Genomic DNA, 16,295 nt, shown 5'->3' with positions numbered 1-16,295 from the left:
TGCGCATCTGAATGAGATCGCAGTGTTCACACCTGCCCAAACGAACCGCACTTAGGGGGCAAACGAACTTGAATCTAACCAAACAGGGCAGGTGTGAAAGCATCCTCAGTTGTTTTTTTTTTACTGCAGTTGCGACACACATCCTCTTGCCTGTTTACGTTCAGCTCTGTGTGTTATCATGGATATGTTTTACACAAACCAACTCACCAACAGTTTGCAAAGCTGGGGCACAGATGCATGCCCAAAAGAAAAGCACAACACAACTAACACAACCACATTTAAACAGTGTGAAAGACATCCGTATCAACAGCAACATTGCAGCAGTAACCTTTTCAACAAGGTGGCTGAAGGAATGAAAGAGGGAGGCTGTGTTCGCAAAGTTGAACAAGTCTGCCACCATTGGAAAACTTGAAGAAAAATCCTGTTTTGATGCGAAGAAGCAAATGACACAAGTGGCTCCAGCTGTTCCACTTTTCTATAGTTTAAAGTGACAACATGTTAGGCATGTTAGTCAGAGTATTCATGGCTGCACATCTTGCCACGTCTCCTTTCATAACTTATGAACCAGTTGTAGCAGGGAGGCATTACTGGACGAGTGACAAGGATTTGTGAGGTTGTGCATATGTGAATGCACGCATGTGACTGCAGCTACTGCAAATTCCCACACTTGTTATCATACAAATCTGAGGCTGTTCATCGCTCCTCACGCACCCCTCTTAGGTGTAATAGTGCATTCTATAGTTTATAGGTGTGCAGCTCCTATCAGTTAATGGCAGTTGGTTTGGGGTAAGTGATGTGAGAGGTGATAGCTTCTTTTGAGGTTAAAGTGGGAAATCCGTTTCAGAGGAAAGTACAAAATACAAAATGTGTGAAATGCAAAGGATGCATAAGATCCTGCTATTTATGAGTATTTAGAATTCATCAGCGATGACACTACAGTGTATCATGACTGCAACTCAGATGTTCATGAAAGACTGAAACAACAACCTGCAAGTCTACCAGGACAAGACATTTCTAAGCAAAGCATTAATCTTAATCTACTCTATGTTTTCCTAATTTAATAACCCTTAATAACTCTTTGATGTTTTGCATCTGAGACAAAATCATAATGAATCATAATTACGCTCTCAGAACTGCACTCCTTCAAACCCATTTAATGTCTGCAGCTCAACCTCCCACCTCTCCTTTCACTCTTTCCCTCCCTCCATCCATCCTCTGTTCTGCAGCTGCCTCAGCTGGCTCCATCCCTCCCTCCCTCTCATCTCCACCTCTCTCGCTTCCTCATTTCATCAAACATTCTCAGCAGCGCACTCCTTTATTTTTTTTTTTGCTTTGATTATCTCTCTGTCTCTTCCCTGATCCCTTGTCCTCACCCTATTAAACATCCCTTTTAACATCTTTCCTTCAGTCCCCCGCTCCTCTGTTGCTCTCCCTCCCTCTCTCAAAGCAGGGGTGAGATAAAGTGGGTGTTGATGTTGGTAAACTACAGCTGTGTGGAGGGCACAAATAGAGCACTAGACTGGTGGCTCACAGCATGGCTTTCCTCCAGCATAACTGTGAACAAGAGAGTGAGACGGAGGGAGGGGAGGGTGGGGTGCTCTGAATTGGTCACAGGAAGAAAAGAAGAGCAGAATAAATTGAAGTTGGGAGATGAATAAGACAGAGATGGAGAGGAATCACAGGGTTCAGCTCTTTGCACGTCATGCGCACAAGCTGGCCTGTGTCACTCTCAAGTACAGATTTAAGGGCTTATCAGGAAAGATGTGAGAAAAGTGTGACAAAAACAGTGAGACGGGGAGGTTGGAAGAAGAGAGAAGTGTGAAAGATTGATAGGAAGTATGAGGGAGAGACAAAAAGGGGGAGAGAGGAGGACAACTGGGACGGCAGAGACGAGAAGAAACCAGACAGTCATCTGCTTTATATCATTAGAGCAATGCAAGGTCTGGCGAGAGACAGTGGGGCTAATGGGGATTCATACTTCTAATGAAAGTCGCTCCTCTGATGAAAAAACAGTGGTCTTCATCTCTGTAGGCCCAATTTGACGTGTTGAGTTTGTGGTGAAAAGCCAATTAACCTTTTTTCTAACTTTCTTGCCATCTTCCAAGACACACACTGCACTTTGTATTTGTGGTGGTTGTCCACTTAACACATCTATTTCAGTCCGTCTATACAGCTGTGTGAAGGTCATTCCACAGACCACAATCAGACCTCTTTCTGCAGTGAATGGACAAATAATTCCCAAAATCACTTATAATATCAACAACCAATTAACCGTCCAGTAAAACATGATTGAATGCCACCGAAGAGGTCAACACCAAAGAGGACTGACAGTGTCCAAAGAGAGAGCGGAGGATTTGCATTCTTTCCCTGTCACCGCACTGTCAGTGCGGTGACAGGGTGACAGAGTGTCAAGCTTAGAGGGAGAGATGTAGGGAGGTTAGGGGAGTACTGCACATATTACAGCTAGGGGACGACAACTTAAAGAGCATGTCTTAGACCCTTGTTTTTACCAATGCCTGTAATTTATTTCGCCTTTTGCATTCTCCAAGCGAAATTACTCTTGCTCTCTTTAAAACTGAAAATATTCACTCTCTTGATCACAGTGTTACAGAATGAAGACCAGTTTTCTAATCCTTTTTTAGATGCTTGTGTCATCAGTTTCATGACTACAAATCAACTTTCAAGAAATTTCCTTTTTTTTTTAATAGCTTTTTTAGATCACAGCTCTGCATTTGCCACACATCAATAAAATAACTGAACATCTTAAGCAATAGGTTAAACATTTTAGAGTTATTTTTAAATTGGTTGTACTTATATCTTCAAATCAGAGATTTATTTGACCTTTGGAGTTCCCCAGGGCTTCATACTTGGGCCTTTACTATTCTGTCTGTGTTTATCTGCTGTTGCTTGGTTATCTCGGTATATCTTGTGCAATTATACATCACAAAACCTTTTGAAACTAGACACATCTGGCCTGTACTGTACATCTGTGAATACACACATCTGATGGCTTGCTTTAAGCATAAAACTGTGCTGCAAGGACTTGCTGTCAGAGAAAACGGTACCATCTTCGTTTTTTGTTTTGTAAAAAGGTGACCAACTAATCTGTGGTAAAAACTATTCCACACATGTATGCAAAGTATTCTATGCCTTTAAAAGCAGAAAAAGTGTAGAAACTTAGCATTGCTGATGAATGGCTTACGCTGACACAGAAATATCTAAAGATCACCAAAGGCAGAGTTACTGCACTAGTTTGTAGTACAGTCTGCCCTGAATATATCAGCATAATGCTCTTATAATTACAGTACAAGAATCAGCAGGCAAGCATGACTTTGCAGTGTAAACTATTATGACTCTAGTTTGCCACAAAGACCAGAAAAACAGGCACCAGAGGAGAAAGAAGGTTTATGGAGGGAAAGGAAAGAAAGGGGAAACAGAAGGGGCGAGTGTAAAGATCCCACCCTGCCAAAACTCTAACATTTTTTCCACTGGGCTTACAGAAACCAGGGTCTTTCTGGGAAAAAGAAATCGGGCCAACACTAGTGGATACCAAACAGATGTACTGACTGTACTGAAAAGAAAAGTCAGTAAGGAGAACCACACAAGTACTTTCAAGTAATTCATTCATCAATTCCTTCGTCAAATTATTCATTCCTTCATCCAGTCAAACGACTCTTATCCTCCATTTTATTTATGGTTCTGTTTGAATAGCTATTTTTATCATCCTCTCTGTTGGCCATATGCAGAGCAAGCAGATTTTTCCCACAGAAACTAGATTCCTCATGTCTGACCCCACCATCCCCCTCTATTCTCCTCCCTCCATTTCCGCCCTTCTGCCTCTCAGCTGTGAAGGGAAACAACCAGGCCCCAATTATTGATTATACAACAACCTCAGCAACAGCGAAAAAATCTGTACTGTAGAAGCAGAGAAAACATAACAGAGTGCCAGGATAAAGAAAAGTGAGGACAACTATCCTTCAATCACTGCAATTAAAATGTACAAATATATATACATGCATGCACATCCAAATATCATGCACACAGTTTCTTCAGACCCACATGCTGTCGTCCCCTCTACCTGCCCACACATGCATTAGGTGAAGAGGCAGAGTTAATGAGGAGTTAAAGGTGCTGCAGTAGTACTGGTTACCATTACAATGATGGTCAAAGGTGAGGTGGTAGCGGTGTAACCCTCTAAGGTGGGAGTAGCAGCATCCAATGACATCTGGTCCTGTCGTGAACACATGTGACCACAGTCGGCCCCGCCCACAGACCGAAGCAGCAGAACCACACTAGCCGAACAACCCATAATCCACTGCTACTGACTTGTAGTTCAGCCTGGTCCCGTCCAGTAGTGTTAGGCTTCACCTGAGCTGATGTTCCTTGTTTATTCCAGTAAACCTGAACTCAAGAGTCTGCCCTGATGGCACTGTCCAGTTCAGTCCAATCGGCCTCTGGTCCAGCCAGAGGTCCTGTATGCTGTTCAAGCCCAGTAGGATAACTGAAACTCCATTCTCCTTTGCTTCACTCCAACAAGTCCTGCTCTGCAAGCTCTCCGTCTCTGTCCTGCGCTGCTCTGCTCCAGTCTGCAGCTCCTAATGTTGCTGTTGCTGAGCTTACACACTGGCAGCCTAACATGGCTCACTCTCTCTCTCTCTGTTTCCCTCTCTCTTCCTCTATTATACACACTCACACACACACACACACACACAGAGACTGCAGCTGTGCACGGTTCAGCCCAGCCCAGCTCACCCAACAAATCACAGTCCGCAATAACTGTCAGCTGACCAGAACCAGCTGCTACATGCACGCACACACACATATAAAGCTACATCATTTTTCTGATTTTCATCCTGCAGCAGTCTGCTTCACCATTTTTCCCAATCACACCAGTCCTTTCAAGTCAGAGGTCTGCTGGCTGTGTTTGTGCATTTGCGGTTCATGCGGCACGTATAGCACAGACATGCTGTCCCACACTCTGATTTGGTTAAATAAACTGTTGCTTTTTTTTTTTTTTTAATAAAAAGAAGGAGTATAAAAATGTGCATGTTTATGCATATGCATGTGTTTGCTACAGTTAAATCAGCTTAATGTTCCAGAGAGGAGGTTGGCAGAGAGTGTGTGCTGCTCCAGGGAGAGTGGTGAGAGGTTATTGAACGGAAAGTGGCTGGAAAGTGGGGAGTGGGCGGCTTTGCAGATGAAGCGTGCATGGAGAGTTCCAGGACTGGAGATCTGACGTGAAATTGTGAAATTCCCATGACTTTGGTTCAGCACACAGACAGGCGACAGGACACTGGCCGGGCTTTCGGTTCAATCTAGCACAAGTACTTGAAGAAAAAAATTCCATTATATCAGTTCTGATGTGCCAGCAACAATCACTTTGACCACTCTAATTGTTCTCATGTCATCTGGTCTTTATTCTTCATGTTCTATTTTCACTGTGTGTGGCTAAACGGGTAGAAAAAAAAGTGCACTCTGAGAACGAAATGGTTTTCACATGTTTTGCAGCAATTCAAAGTTCTTCTCATTATAAAATTCCCCTTGTTCTTCCTTGCTAAACCAAAGGGCTGTCCAAGACAGATTTTAGAAAGCTATTAATGTAGCTTTACACTAGTTATATCTCCCAAAGATTTCTTGAGACAAAGGCTTTGAAGCCTGGATTTTGGTTTACTGTTCTTTGCCATTTTTGTCAGTCACTTGAATTTAATTTAATTTGGTTAATGAGGAAGAGGTGGAGTGAGACAAGGCAAGACAAGGCCAACAAGCACAACAAACTCATTGTGACATCCCAAGACATCTGTCAATCAGTCAAACACTGCCCAAAGCACACTTCTCTTATAAGCCTTAATATTTCCTCAGTGGCACAGGGGTTGTCAAAATCATCACCAAGACACTCATTAGAGGAAGTAAAAATAACTCAAATGAAATAATGTAATAATTCATTGACTGTATAAAAATAGAGAAGTTAGGAAACTTTTCCATTGAATTCAACACAGTGAGTTAATTCAAATTATTTCAACGTCTAAACTAACAGAGAGACTGCACCTTAATACATGTCCACACCATTGTCTTTTTTTTTTGAGCAATATGACATAAAACACATAGTGTCACTGTCCAATAAAAAATGTATTCTAAAATTTGAAAGGATTAAAGATAAACTATGCAGTATTTCCCTAAAAAAAGAACGTATTAACTCACACTTCCAATTATTACTTTGCGAGGGTCATAAGGACAGAGGGATGTCGTATGCTGTAAAGCCCTGTGAAGCAAATTGTGATTTGTGATATTGGGCTTTATAAATAAAATTGATTGATTGAAAATTGACTTAGGACCCACTAGAAGTGTGTGGCAGTGTATTTTTCTGCAGAGACTCTGCCCTCTGCCTGGATTTTCTTAAGCTCAGTATACACTGCGATTTTGGGATGTCCCAGACAAAAGATGACCAACGTGGTCCTACGTCGCACAGTGACAGAGGTTCAAGGATTGCTGTTGTCACTGTCTTATGGTCAAAGAAAGCCTGGGATAAAATTTCTGACAGTGTCATAAATTTGGGATGACCATCTCACTGTGTGACCAACTTATATCTTCTAACCAACCAAAAGAAATACTGCATGAAGTGACGCACAGGTGCGAAACCCAAACAAACAGACGGACAGCAGCTCTCCATGGAGGCAAAACACGCTAAAAGAAACGTGTGGGATTCCAGCAAAGAGGAAAACCTTGTGGAGTTGTGGCAGCAGAAGCCTTGCCTGTATGATGTGTCCTCCAGCTCTTACCATGATCAAGTAAAGAAGGATGAAGCATGGAAGGAAATAGCGGCTGAGTTGCAGCTGCCAGGTGAGCAAAATAGCAGCTAGCAAACACACACACACCGCAGTATAAAGTGCCCGACGCAAAACTTTAGGATAACAATGTGACCCTCTATGTTGTGCTTCACAGTTGGAGAAGTAATAACCCATGCAGCAGTCTTGTGCACTCAGTATGGGAAGTTATCGTACGTCGTAGCCTGTGATTCAGTAGGCGCTGTCATTGTACATGAGTCTGGACATCAAACTTGATGTTTATTAATAGATCCATGTCGCACAGTGTAACTTGCTCTAAACTTATGAGAATGCTGAAATCGCACAGTCTGTAGGAACCTTTATTTTTTGTGTTCAGGACATTTATGGGCTTGTATCCCCACAGTGCTCAGATTTGGTCACCCAAGAGACACAGCGCCAAAAAAGTCTCAAAGCACCACTGAAACAAAAACAGTGGGTAACCAACACCTCGGCTCAATCGAAGAAATGTTTTACATATTCTACATATATTACATACACATATGATTTAACTTTACCCTTTGCATTGTTTTCAAAGGCTGCCAGCAGTCTGTAATCAAGTTATACATAATGTAAAGACAATGACATTTGCACACTCTCAGCTCCCTGCAGAGAGTAGGAGGTAACCATGGTGATGCTGTTAGGTCATCATTAAGGTCATTAGTGTCCATGTCAGTGTGACAGAAAATCCCACCCACCACCCACATAAACGCTCATTATTATAATGCTTTACATAGCTAAATATAAACAGCACGACACACAGAAACACATACACAAGAATGCACACATACAGAATTGCTGCTTCTCTCCCACACAGTGTACTAATGTGCCCCACTCAGTAGGAGATGACAGTGCATATGTCCAGCGCAATGATCAAAGTGGAGAAACATTAGCCGCACCCACTGCCACCATCCTCCCCTCGCCAACGCCTCCAAAAACCATTACTTCTCACTAAAGGCTCTTCAGTGCAACAGGCCTTGTAGCAGCAGCTAAAACACACAGAAGCCACAGAGATGGGCTTTGTTTGTATGCCAGGCCTCCACAATGGTCCTGTCATGCAAATATGCCCACACAAACATGCCCTGTAGTCGCCAGCGGAGTCCCCATGTTACACTGCTAGTGTGGTGCTGCGCTCTCATTCACTTCGCCTGCCTTCACACCGATTTCAAACACGGATTATATCACTACGCTGGCTGCTGCGAGAACGTTTCCGTCCAAATGCTCGTCAAGGTTTAAACTAATCATTGAATGTTTCCATTATCTGGTGACACGCAAAACATCTACAAGTGAGGATGACGAGATAAGAGCGTTTAAGAGCACCTTAAATTATAGAATTTAATTGATGCTGTGTGACATTTCCAGTATGTTATTTTTCTTGAATGAATTTGCCTGTTCACACACATTATGAGGCATTTTTATCTGCCACCCTTTAAATCCCTTAAAGCTCTCTGGGATGTAACAGTGGGTGGCGGTAACGTACTGAGGCTGTGTCTTCAATGCCAGACATAAAACTAGAAGAAGATAAAGCAGGAGCAGATTTAGTTGTTTCTCTTCCTATTGATTTTTATGCACCAATGCATTTGAGAGTAATGGAAACATACTTGTTATTAGGAGAGGTGTTAGCTGAACTGTATTATGTCATCATGCTAGGATGAGACCATATTCATGCTGTGAGTCTTTACCACTGATGTTATATGTTACCTACTGCAGCCATCAGCTTAATCAAAAATATTGCACGTTTCCCAGAAGAAAACTGTGCAGTCTGAAAGCAAAGCCAGTGCAGGGGGTTAATTAAGAAACCACAATAGAAACTCTCCTCGCTGCATTTTGTAATTGTTTCACTTTACCTCATTTTTAAAATGGCCAGAAGAAGAGGGAGAGGTGCATTTTAAAGTAAAACACCCGAGGCAACTTTCAGCAAATGAGGTGGCGAGTGTTAAATAAGTGATGAGGACCTTGCACTTCCATGGAAGAGAATAAGACCAACACGCCCTCTGTGGTTGGAGACACAGACATGGAGATAGTAGAGTGTAAAACAGCTCATCTCCCAGGAGAGTTAGGAGAATAAATAAATCACACAACAAAATGGAAGAACAAACCTCTACAAGGGTGGTGTCACATCCCCAGACAAAACCACAAACACCCGCACCACCATCCACACAATGAGGTGGAATAATAAATAATAATAATAAATTCTTCCTTTCACTTAGGTTCTTTTATTGCTTTCTTCTCTCACTCCCTGTTCTTTCTCAATTCATTTCCAATTCATCAAATTATCCAATTTCTGAACTCCCTTGGAAGCATAATAAATGCCAACCACTACATCAGTATCTTTGGTAATACTTTATTTCATGGGTCATTTATTTTCCAAATAATTTCCTACAAAGCAACTGATGAGGGAAAGTACAACACAAAATGTTGTCTGAAAAATCTGTTTGAGGAAATTGCTCATTTGGTACACATGGTAAGTACCTGCTATTTTTGACTGTGACTTCTGGAGAAAGAACAAGGAAATGATTAAAAAAAAAAAAAGGTACAGAGATAATAAAGTTGAGTTGACAGTTGAGTTTTTTTCAGAATAAAAACTTTCTAATAATTTTTTTTTTTACAAAGATCCATTGATAAAATGAATAAATAGGCTATAGATTATTGATTAAAAGTAGAACATCGTCAATATTGTTCAGCTGTAATGCTTTACTGACGTTATGTAAAGTAGCAATACCACAAAATAAAAATACTATATTTCAAGCCTTATAGCCTTATATTTTACAGGATAACATTTATTTTGTAGGTTAAATGTTAAAGCTGGGGAAGGCAGTTTAATTTGGTGTCACTGGACTAAAATCCCCCTAAAAAACTTTGGGGAATATATACACCATTCAGTTGTTAGTAGCGCCACAGAAGGAACAGCAGAATGGCAGGCACAGTGAAAGTGAAACTTCATCATGCTGGGTCTTAAGTTTGCTTTCACTCATAAACAGCTGCCCCTCTCATCCACTGACCTGATCTGATCAGCTCTGATCAGTTATCTACCCAACAACTCAAACCCCACAAAGTGCAGCTGCACCTCCTCTTGGCTCTGTTTTCAAGCTTTAGAAAATCTAGCCCATGATAGGTGTCTTTGACCAATCTCAGGCCAATTTAGAGAGAGGGCGTTCCAATTGGCTGTTTGACAAATGCAGATCTGCATGCGTGTTTCAATGATTCAATGGCAGAGAAAAAGGGGCTTTTTCAGCTTCAACAACTGCCTATACTGCAAAATAACCCAAACTAGAAGAACAAACGTATCAAAAATAAAGCCTAAAAGAGAGTCTGTCAATAAACGCAATAAAATATCTATCAATACCAATGAAGTGTTTGAGAATTAGAGAGAAATTTTTTATGATAGTTAAGCCTTCTCCTAACCAAAGCCAAAGGCTCGCGGCTGCAGCTTAAATTCACGTTATGTTATAACGTTAGCACTGCGGACACCTCACTGGGAGATGAGCTGGTAGGAGCTCCTGAGACAGACCCATTGTCAGCAGCTGCAGCAGCCAGAATCCAGCCAGCAAGACAGCAAGAAGTTGTTTGTAGTGTTGTTTGTGAATGTTAAGTGTTGTTACAGTAATTTGAAGCATTCTCTGGCACTGGAATTTCCTTCAGGATAAATAGAGTTCTGTTGCATTGAATTAAATTTAATTGAAATTTTCTGTTGCTGTCCTTACACAGGTTAGACCGGCATTGCTGCTGGCCACCATCCTGCTGTGTCACCCAGCCCTCTGCTAATTAAAGCTGCCGCAATTGTTGATCAAAGGTCCTTCACCCAAGCTGCTGCCCGCTCTCCTCCTGGGGAAACAGTCCAGCCGGAAGCGAGGCTGAGAGACCATCCACTGGCTAGCTAGCTAATTCTTGTCTTATTTGAGGTCTAGTAAACAGATAAAGTGGGGCAAGGAGGGGCAGAGCAAATGTACTGTTTGCAGCTCTACACTGAAATAAGATTAAGAAAAAAAATCAGTGTCTGGGAAACACTGGGTTTTTATATAAACCATGTGTGCATGCCCATGGTCACCTGGTGGGAGGGGCTTAGGACAGAGGGGAGAGCTGCAGGAGGAGGGTGTATTTTCAGATTCTACCTTTTCTTGCCTTTTCCAGATTTCTGCCTACCCCAACTTTGAGTGCAAAACACTAGAAGAGACTTTATAGTATTGCATGTTCAGCTGATGTAATGAACCCCACATAAAACAAACACTACAGGCTGAAAAATGTGTCATGCTAATTGGTCTAGTTTTCTTACAAATGTACAGTGTGTCATAGTTGCTTACCAGTTGCACCGGTTACACATTTCCTCAGTTTTCCCCAAGTAGGAAACTTTCCAGAAAACATTGTTACACATCAGTTAATTTCTGCAATACCACTAAAAATCATGTGGACCACTACAATGAAGTGTTAGCATTCAATTGTGTGCACCTTTGCTGTTGTTTGGAGCTACAGTATGTGTGAGTGTGTGTCCTCTGTGCTTGCCTGTGCTTCCTTGTGTGACCAGGGTTAAGATGTGTGCAAGTCTGAACCTCTGTAGAGGATGACATCATTGGGGTGTATAGGGCAGTTTGCTGCCATCATTTGTGGAGTTAATGTTTTCCAGCTGTACAGCCTCAGTCTCTATAATCCTCCTGTTCCTCTGCTGAACAACACTGACAGTGACAAAGTGGCAGTTGTGTTCACTAGATTTGCAGGAGTTGGATGCGTGTGTGTGCATGCTGCATACGCGTGTAGGTTAACTATTTAGACGAAAGACAAACATGAGCCATTTTACTGACTTCAAATACCTCAGCCAACTAGGCCAAGTAGGAAACCACAGCCCATTAAAAGTCCTGCACACTGCCTTGTAAGCAGTTAGCTCTGCTATAGTTAGGTTCCCTGTAGCGCTGGAGGCTGACTCATGGCAGCGGCGTTTGATGTGGTGCAAAGCTTCACTGAGTTTACTTGGGAAAACACTCTCCCGTTCCCATGGTGACCACAACAGGAAGGATGCTGTCACTCAAGGGTGCTGGGTTCTCAGCAAACTACGGTTTGGCCCCTGGCACTCACAGAGCAACAAGAGGGACACGGGGTCAACCTCTTTCTGGCTGTACTACCCCCCTATTCTCAAAGAGCACGCACACATACAGTCTGTCTCTCTGACGGGCTGCAGATATGTAGAGAGCTCACTGACTGGCTGAAAAAGGTTCAAAGAACTGAGCAGATGGAGAAAAATGTCAGCGGGAGAAATATGGAGACTATAAACTTCCAGCTTAAGTTTATCTGGGGTCATTTTCTTCGTAACTGAACTGCAGATAATGCAAGATTCTTCTACTTTGATCTGCTTTGTTGGATCGAATGAACTTCATCAAATTACCACTATATTCCTCCAACTGCTCAGAAGACTTGAGTTTGCAGCTCAGCATGTCTCTGTGTATTTGCAGTGACTATCATTTAAAACTCTCTAACATTACTATTGATGTTAATATTGTCTCGAAGTCATTCTGATGTGCTGTTCTCAGTAAAACCTCAGCCTGCGGATGCCACACCACACCACACATCTCTTGCACAAACAGGAAGGCAGACTAAGGTCTAAAGTGAGCATCAGGTACTGTAGAGGATGCCTGATTAAAGATAAAACGATCTTGCCAAGAACTGTAATTTGTTGTGTTTTTGTGATTGGTATTTTTTGATCAGTTTCATGGCTTTGAGCGCTTCATCATATTGTATTTTGTGATGTTGTTTCAGGTGGTTGAATATATTTATGGTTTTACCCTGCTGTGCTGCAGCTGTGGCAAAATAATGTTTGGAAATGTGCTTTTTGACTGTCATTTTTCAAAGTGAAAAAGTTCCACAGAGCAGATGTAGGACGTTTTTTTTTCTATTCAAGCACAACACTTTTGTTTGAACTGGAGGGGTTTTCTTGATTCTGACTCATTTTGGTTTTGATTTTGTTGCTACGCCAGAGCTTTTCTTCTCACTGCGTTACTCTCCTGTCTTTGTTTTTCACACATGTTGGATTTGTTTTGGTTCCTGCCCCCTCTGCAGGTGTCTGCTGGTCATGAGATGAACAGTTTTCTTATTTGTTGGAGGAAATTAGAAGCACTTGGTTTGATGCAGTGGATCGCCTTCCAAATACAAACACTGCAGACATATTTTCATGTGAGAATGCAATTGCAAACAGGAATCAAAGGCCTTACTGTAACAAGATCATGCTGTGAACCTGGAGACTGTATGAAATATCTGGCTCCGAGCTGAGCTCTTCCCCCGGAGGAGTTAACAGGAAGAGCAGAGTTCAGAGGCACAGAACACTGCCAATGCCATCTAGTGCTGAGACCTGGAGACAGCAGGCTGTGTGGACAAGAGAGTGCCAGTCTCCACACTTCTGCCCTCGCTGCCACGTCTTTAATGAATGACCTCCAGGAGGCGCTCTGTGCCAGAGATGCTATCTGGTCCTCTGGCAGCTGGTTTGTTTAGAAAAGGAAGCTATTAAAATGTCTTTAACTGAGAACTAAAGTCCTGGGGCAGGAGGGATGTTGGGGGAGGGAGCAAGAGAGGGGAGATGAGGTGGAGAATATGGGAGAGGGGAAGCTGGTGAGTAGCAACTGCCAGGAAAGGGGGGGTGGCATTGTTAAAAATTTCCATTCATTCTCCTCAGAGTAACCTCCCTCTTAAAATTCACCCACCCACCTCCAACAACAACCAGCCTCACCTTTTCTCCTGTCCATCCATCTTACCTACACTCTAAAGAACTGTTGAACTCATTTCTTCACAGTAGACTAATAGAAAGCAGACATTACTTTGTCATTAACGTTAATAAATAAAGATTTATCATTTTGTTGCATCATTTATGGACTCACATGAAACATCAGTACAGATATTTACATTCAGCATCAGCAGATCTTCCAAGAAACCGTTTCATTGAGGAGGTAAGCCACCCAGATGTTGAAACATTACGTCTTGTGGTCAATTTTACCAGTAAAGTAGTAGTCACACTCATTAAGTGCATTCCATTTGCTCTAATTTTATGTCTAATTTTTTATTTTACTCTAAGACTTTATGTTTTATTTTATGAAAGATGCTTAATTTTTAGGACATTGGTGTAGGTGGTCCTTGTTTCAGGGAAACACTTGGAAAACAAGCCAGACTTCAACATCACGATGCTGCAAGTATGAAGGGCTGACTTGAATGCTGTGAAGCTTCAATTACTGCCATAGTGATCAATGTCAAAATAAGTATTCAAATGCTCCTTTCATATATATTAGGGATATTAGGTCTGTCAAAAGATTAATTTTTTAAATCGTGATTAATCTCATTTTTTATTCACAGATTTAATATTCCATAATCTTGCATTTCAAAACAGTTTTGAAGTCCATATTAACAAACCAAAGCAATTCTTATCATAGAGTTTTAACTGGGAACTAAATAAATGCAAAGAAATTTACATTATGATCTGAACTTTTAGATTTATTTATTTCAAATCAGTGCTGCACTGCTACAACAGTGTGGTCGAAGAGACAAAATAGCAGCATACAATTAATGAGATCCTCTGAGATCCACATACTGTAGACCCTTTTTTGTCTGTTTTGGGGGGTGACGGGATCTAAACCTGAAGATTAATTTGAGATGCAGCTCAGCACTGTGTGTCAAGTTTTTCTATTCATAAATCTGTAATAAATACTGCATGCAAAAAAGTGCAAAGTTTTTGCCCCAAACTATATGAGACTCACGTAAAGTGGGGATGTCTGTAAAGGGGCAACTTGCGGGCACCCACAGATCTCATTTTCATTCAGATATCTTGAGGTGAGAGGTCAAGGAAATGGCCATTATCTGTGATAATGGCAATGCTGTTTTTCCCTCGCCAAAATGTAGCCCCCTTCCTGAGAAGCTAGCATAACATGGTTGGTACCACTGGACTTCTCAGGTCTTTTTGTTTCATATGATGCTAGTATCATCCCTAACTTTAAAACTCAGCCATCTATAGCCTCTGAAAGATAGGCAGCGGTGAAAATAGCAGCACGTGATTGACGCTATTAAAAATATTTAGGCGTTATAATCATTGCGACTAATGGGTTAACGCTAACAGCCCTATACATCTCCCATAAATCAATTAATTAAGAATTAATTATCCAACATTATTCATTTACATAACATTAATTATTTTTTAGCTATTCTCAGACAAGGATATTTAAACTTAATGATAGTTTTGCAACTCCGACTCTTTCTCATCTAACAGCCACCAGCAGTCCAACACTACTGACACTTGGACAGTTTGGCCACACGTGACAGGCTTACAGATGCGCTAGCAAGATGTCAAAAATGTGAAGTGTCTGGAATGGCTTCAAAATTTGCAAAAATGATCCCAAAAGTCAAGTGCCAGATATGCCAAAGAAAACTGGTATGTCATAAATCTACAATGACCTTGGCAAATCACCTGAAAACCGTAAGAAACAATTCAGCCATCTTGCAAAGTATCATCTTTTCTAGCTATTATGGCTAATGTGTGACCTGCGTGCTAATAAAGGGGCTTACTGTCACGTTATTTTATCAAGCTCTGATGCCCAAGAACTAGAAACTAACTTGCACATTTATAAAATGCATCATAAGAGAATCTTATGAAAATCTGGACTAGTATTATTTAGCATCCACTGAGCAGCAAAAGCAGCAGAGACACACACAGCTACTGTACTGTCACAGAGCTGGTGCCTCATTAATTCACTCTCCCACGTGGCATCTCTCCATATCTCCCTGCTGTTTCCTCCCCCCTCCTGTCCCGTCTTGGGCCTCAGCAGTCAAGCATAGACGGCTGAGGTCACCGGCTTCTTATGCACCCTGCAATAAATATTTGTGATAATACCCATCCTTCGTAAGGTAGTAAAGCTTTTTTTGGTTTGTGCGGTAACAGGGGTATACTTTTAAAGTCGGCGTCAGTGCTGTTATGTTGTTTTCTTACGGTTTAAATGAGAAACACAGATAAAGCATCAGCTCATACTACAGGGAAGGTTTAAGGTAACAGCAAAAAGCATGGCAAAAGGTCTGCTCAGTAAATCGTGATTTTTCCATCCAGGAGAGCGAACGTTAATTAGAAACAGAAAAGACCCCTTTTGCCAAAACATTAATCTGTTCGTCAAAACCTGATATTACTGGAAAGTGCAATGCAGCAACATAATAAATACCACTCCAGTACAGTAGTCATGGTTTCTCTCTCAGCACTGCCATGTATCTGTTGTTTCCCTGTGATCTTATCTGGGCCATTTACACAGCTGTTCAGCCTCTCCTGTTTCCTGTCCAGGTAAGAGAGTCTCCAACCAAAGAGACAGTTCACGTACTCCTTCACGCTGGCCAAGTCAAACTCTGAAACACTCCAAACTCTCCTCAACTTCCACGGCACGTCTCTGAGCATCTGACACTCGGAAACCGTAACTACTCTTCGAGCAATTATCCCTAATGATTTCTGTTTCCTGTAACTCTGTTAGCTTG

General features: G+C 41.7%; 1 protein-coding gene across 5 annotated transcripts in view; it reads right to left on the bottom strand.

The window, feature by feature from the left end:
• The window catches only part of dock10 (dedicator of cytokinesis 10), an 83,134-nt gene that overhangs the window by 51,867 nt on the left and 14,972 nt on the right, over positions 1 to 16,295 (bottom strand). For 4 of the 5 annotated variants that reach the window (XM_049576083.1, XM_049576077.1, XM_049576081.1 and 1 more), the window contains exon 1: positions 4,151 to 4,632. The exons of the other annotated variant lie outside the window; for it this stretch is intronic. In XM_049576083.1, the coding sequence (XP_049432040.1) occupies positions 4,151 to 4,309 (159 nt within the window). In that variant the 5' untranslated portion in view covers positions 4,310 to 4,632. Of the gene's footprint in view, positions 1 to 4,150; positions 4,633 to 16,295 lie in introns of those variants that run through there. 5 annotated transcript variants of the gene reach the window in all.

The sequence above is a fragment of the Epinephelus fuscoguttatus genome, linkage group LG5 (genome assembly GCF_011397635.1).
Source record: "Epinephelus fuscoguttatus linkage group LG5, E.fuscoguttatus.final_Chr_v1".
Lineage (NCBI taxonomy): Eukaryota > Metazoa > Chordata > Actinopteri > Perciformes > Serranidae > Epinephelus > Epinephelus fuscoguttatus.
The sequence above is the reverse complement of the archived record's forward strand: the minus strand, read 5'-3'. Positions and strand labels throughout refer to the sequence as shown.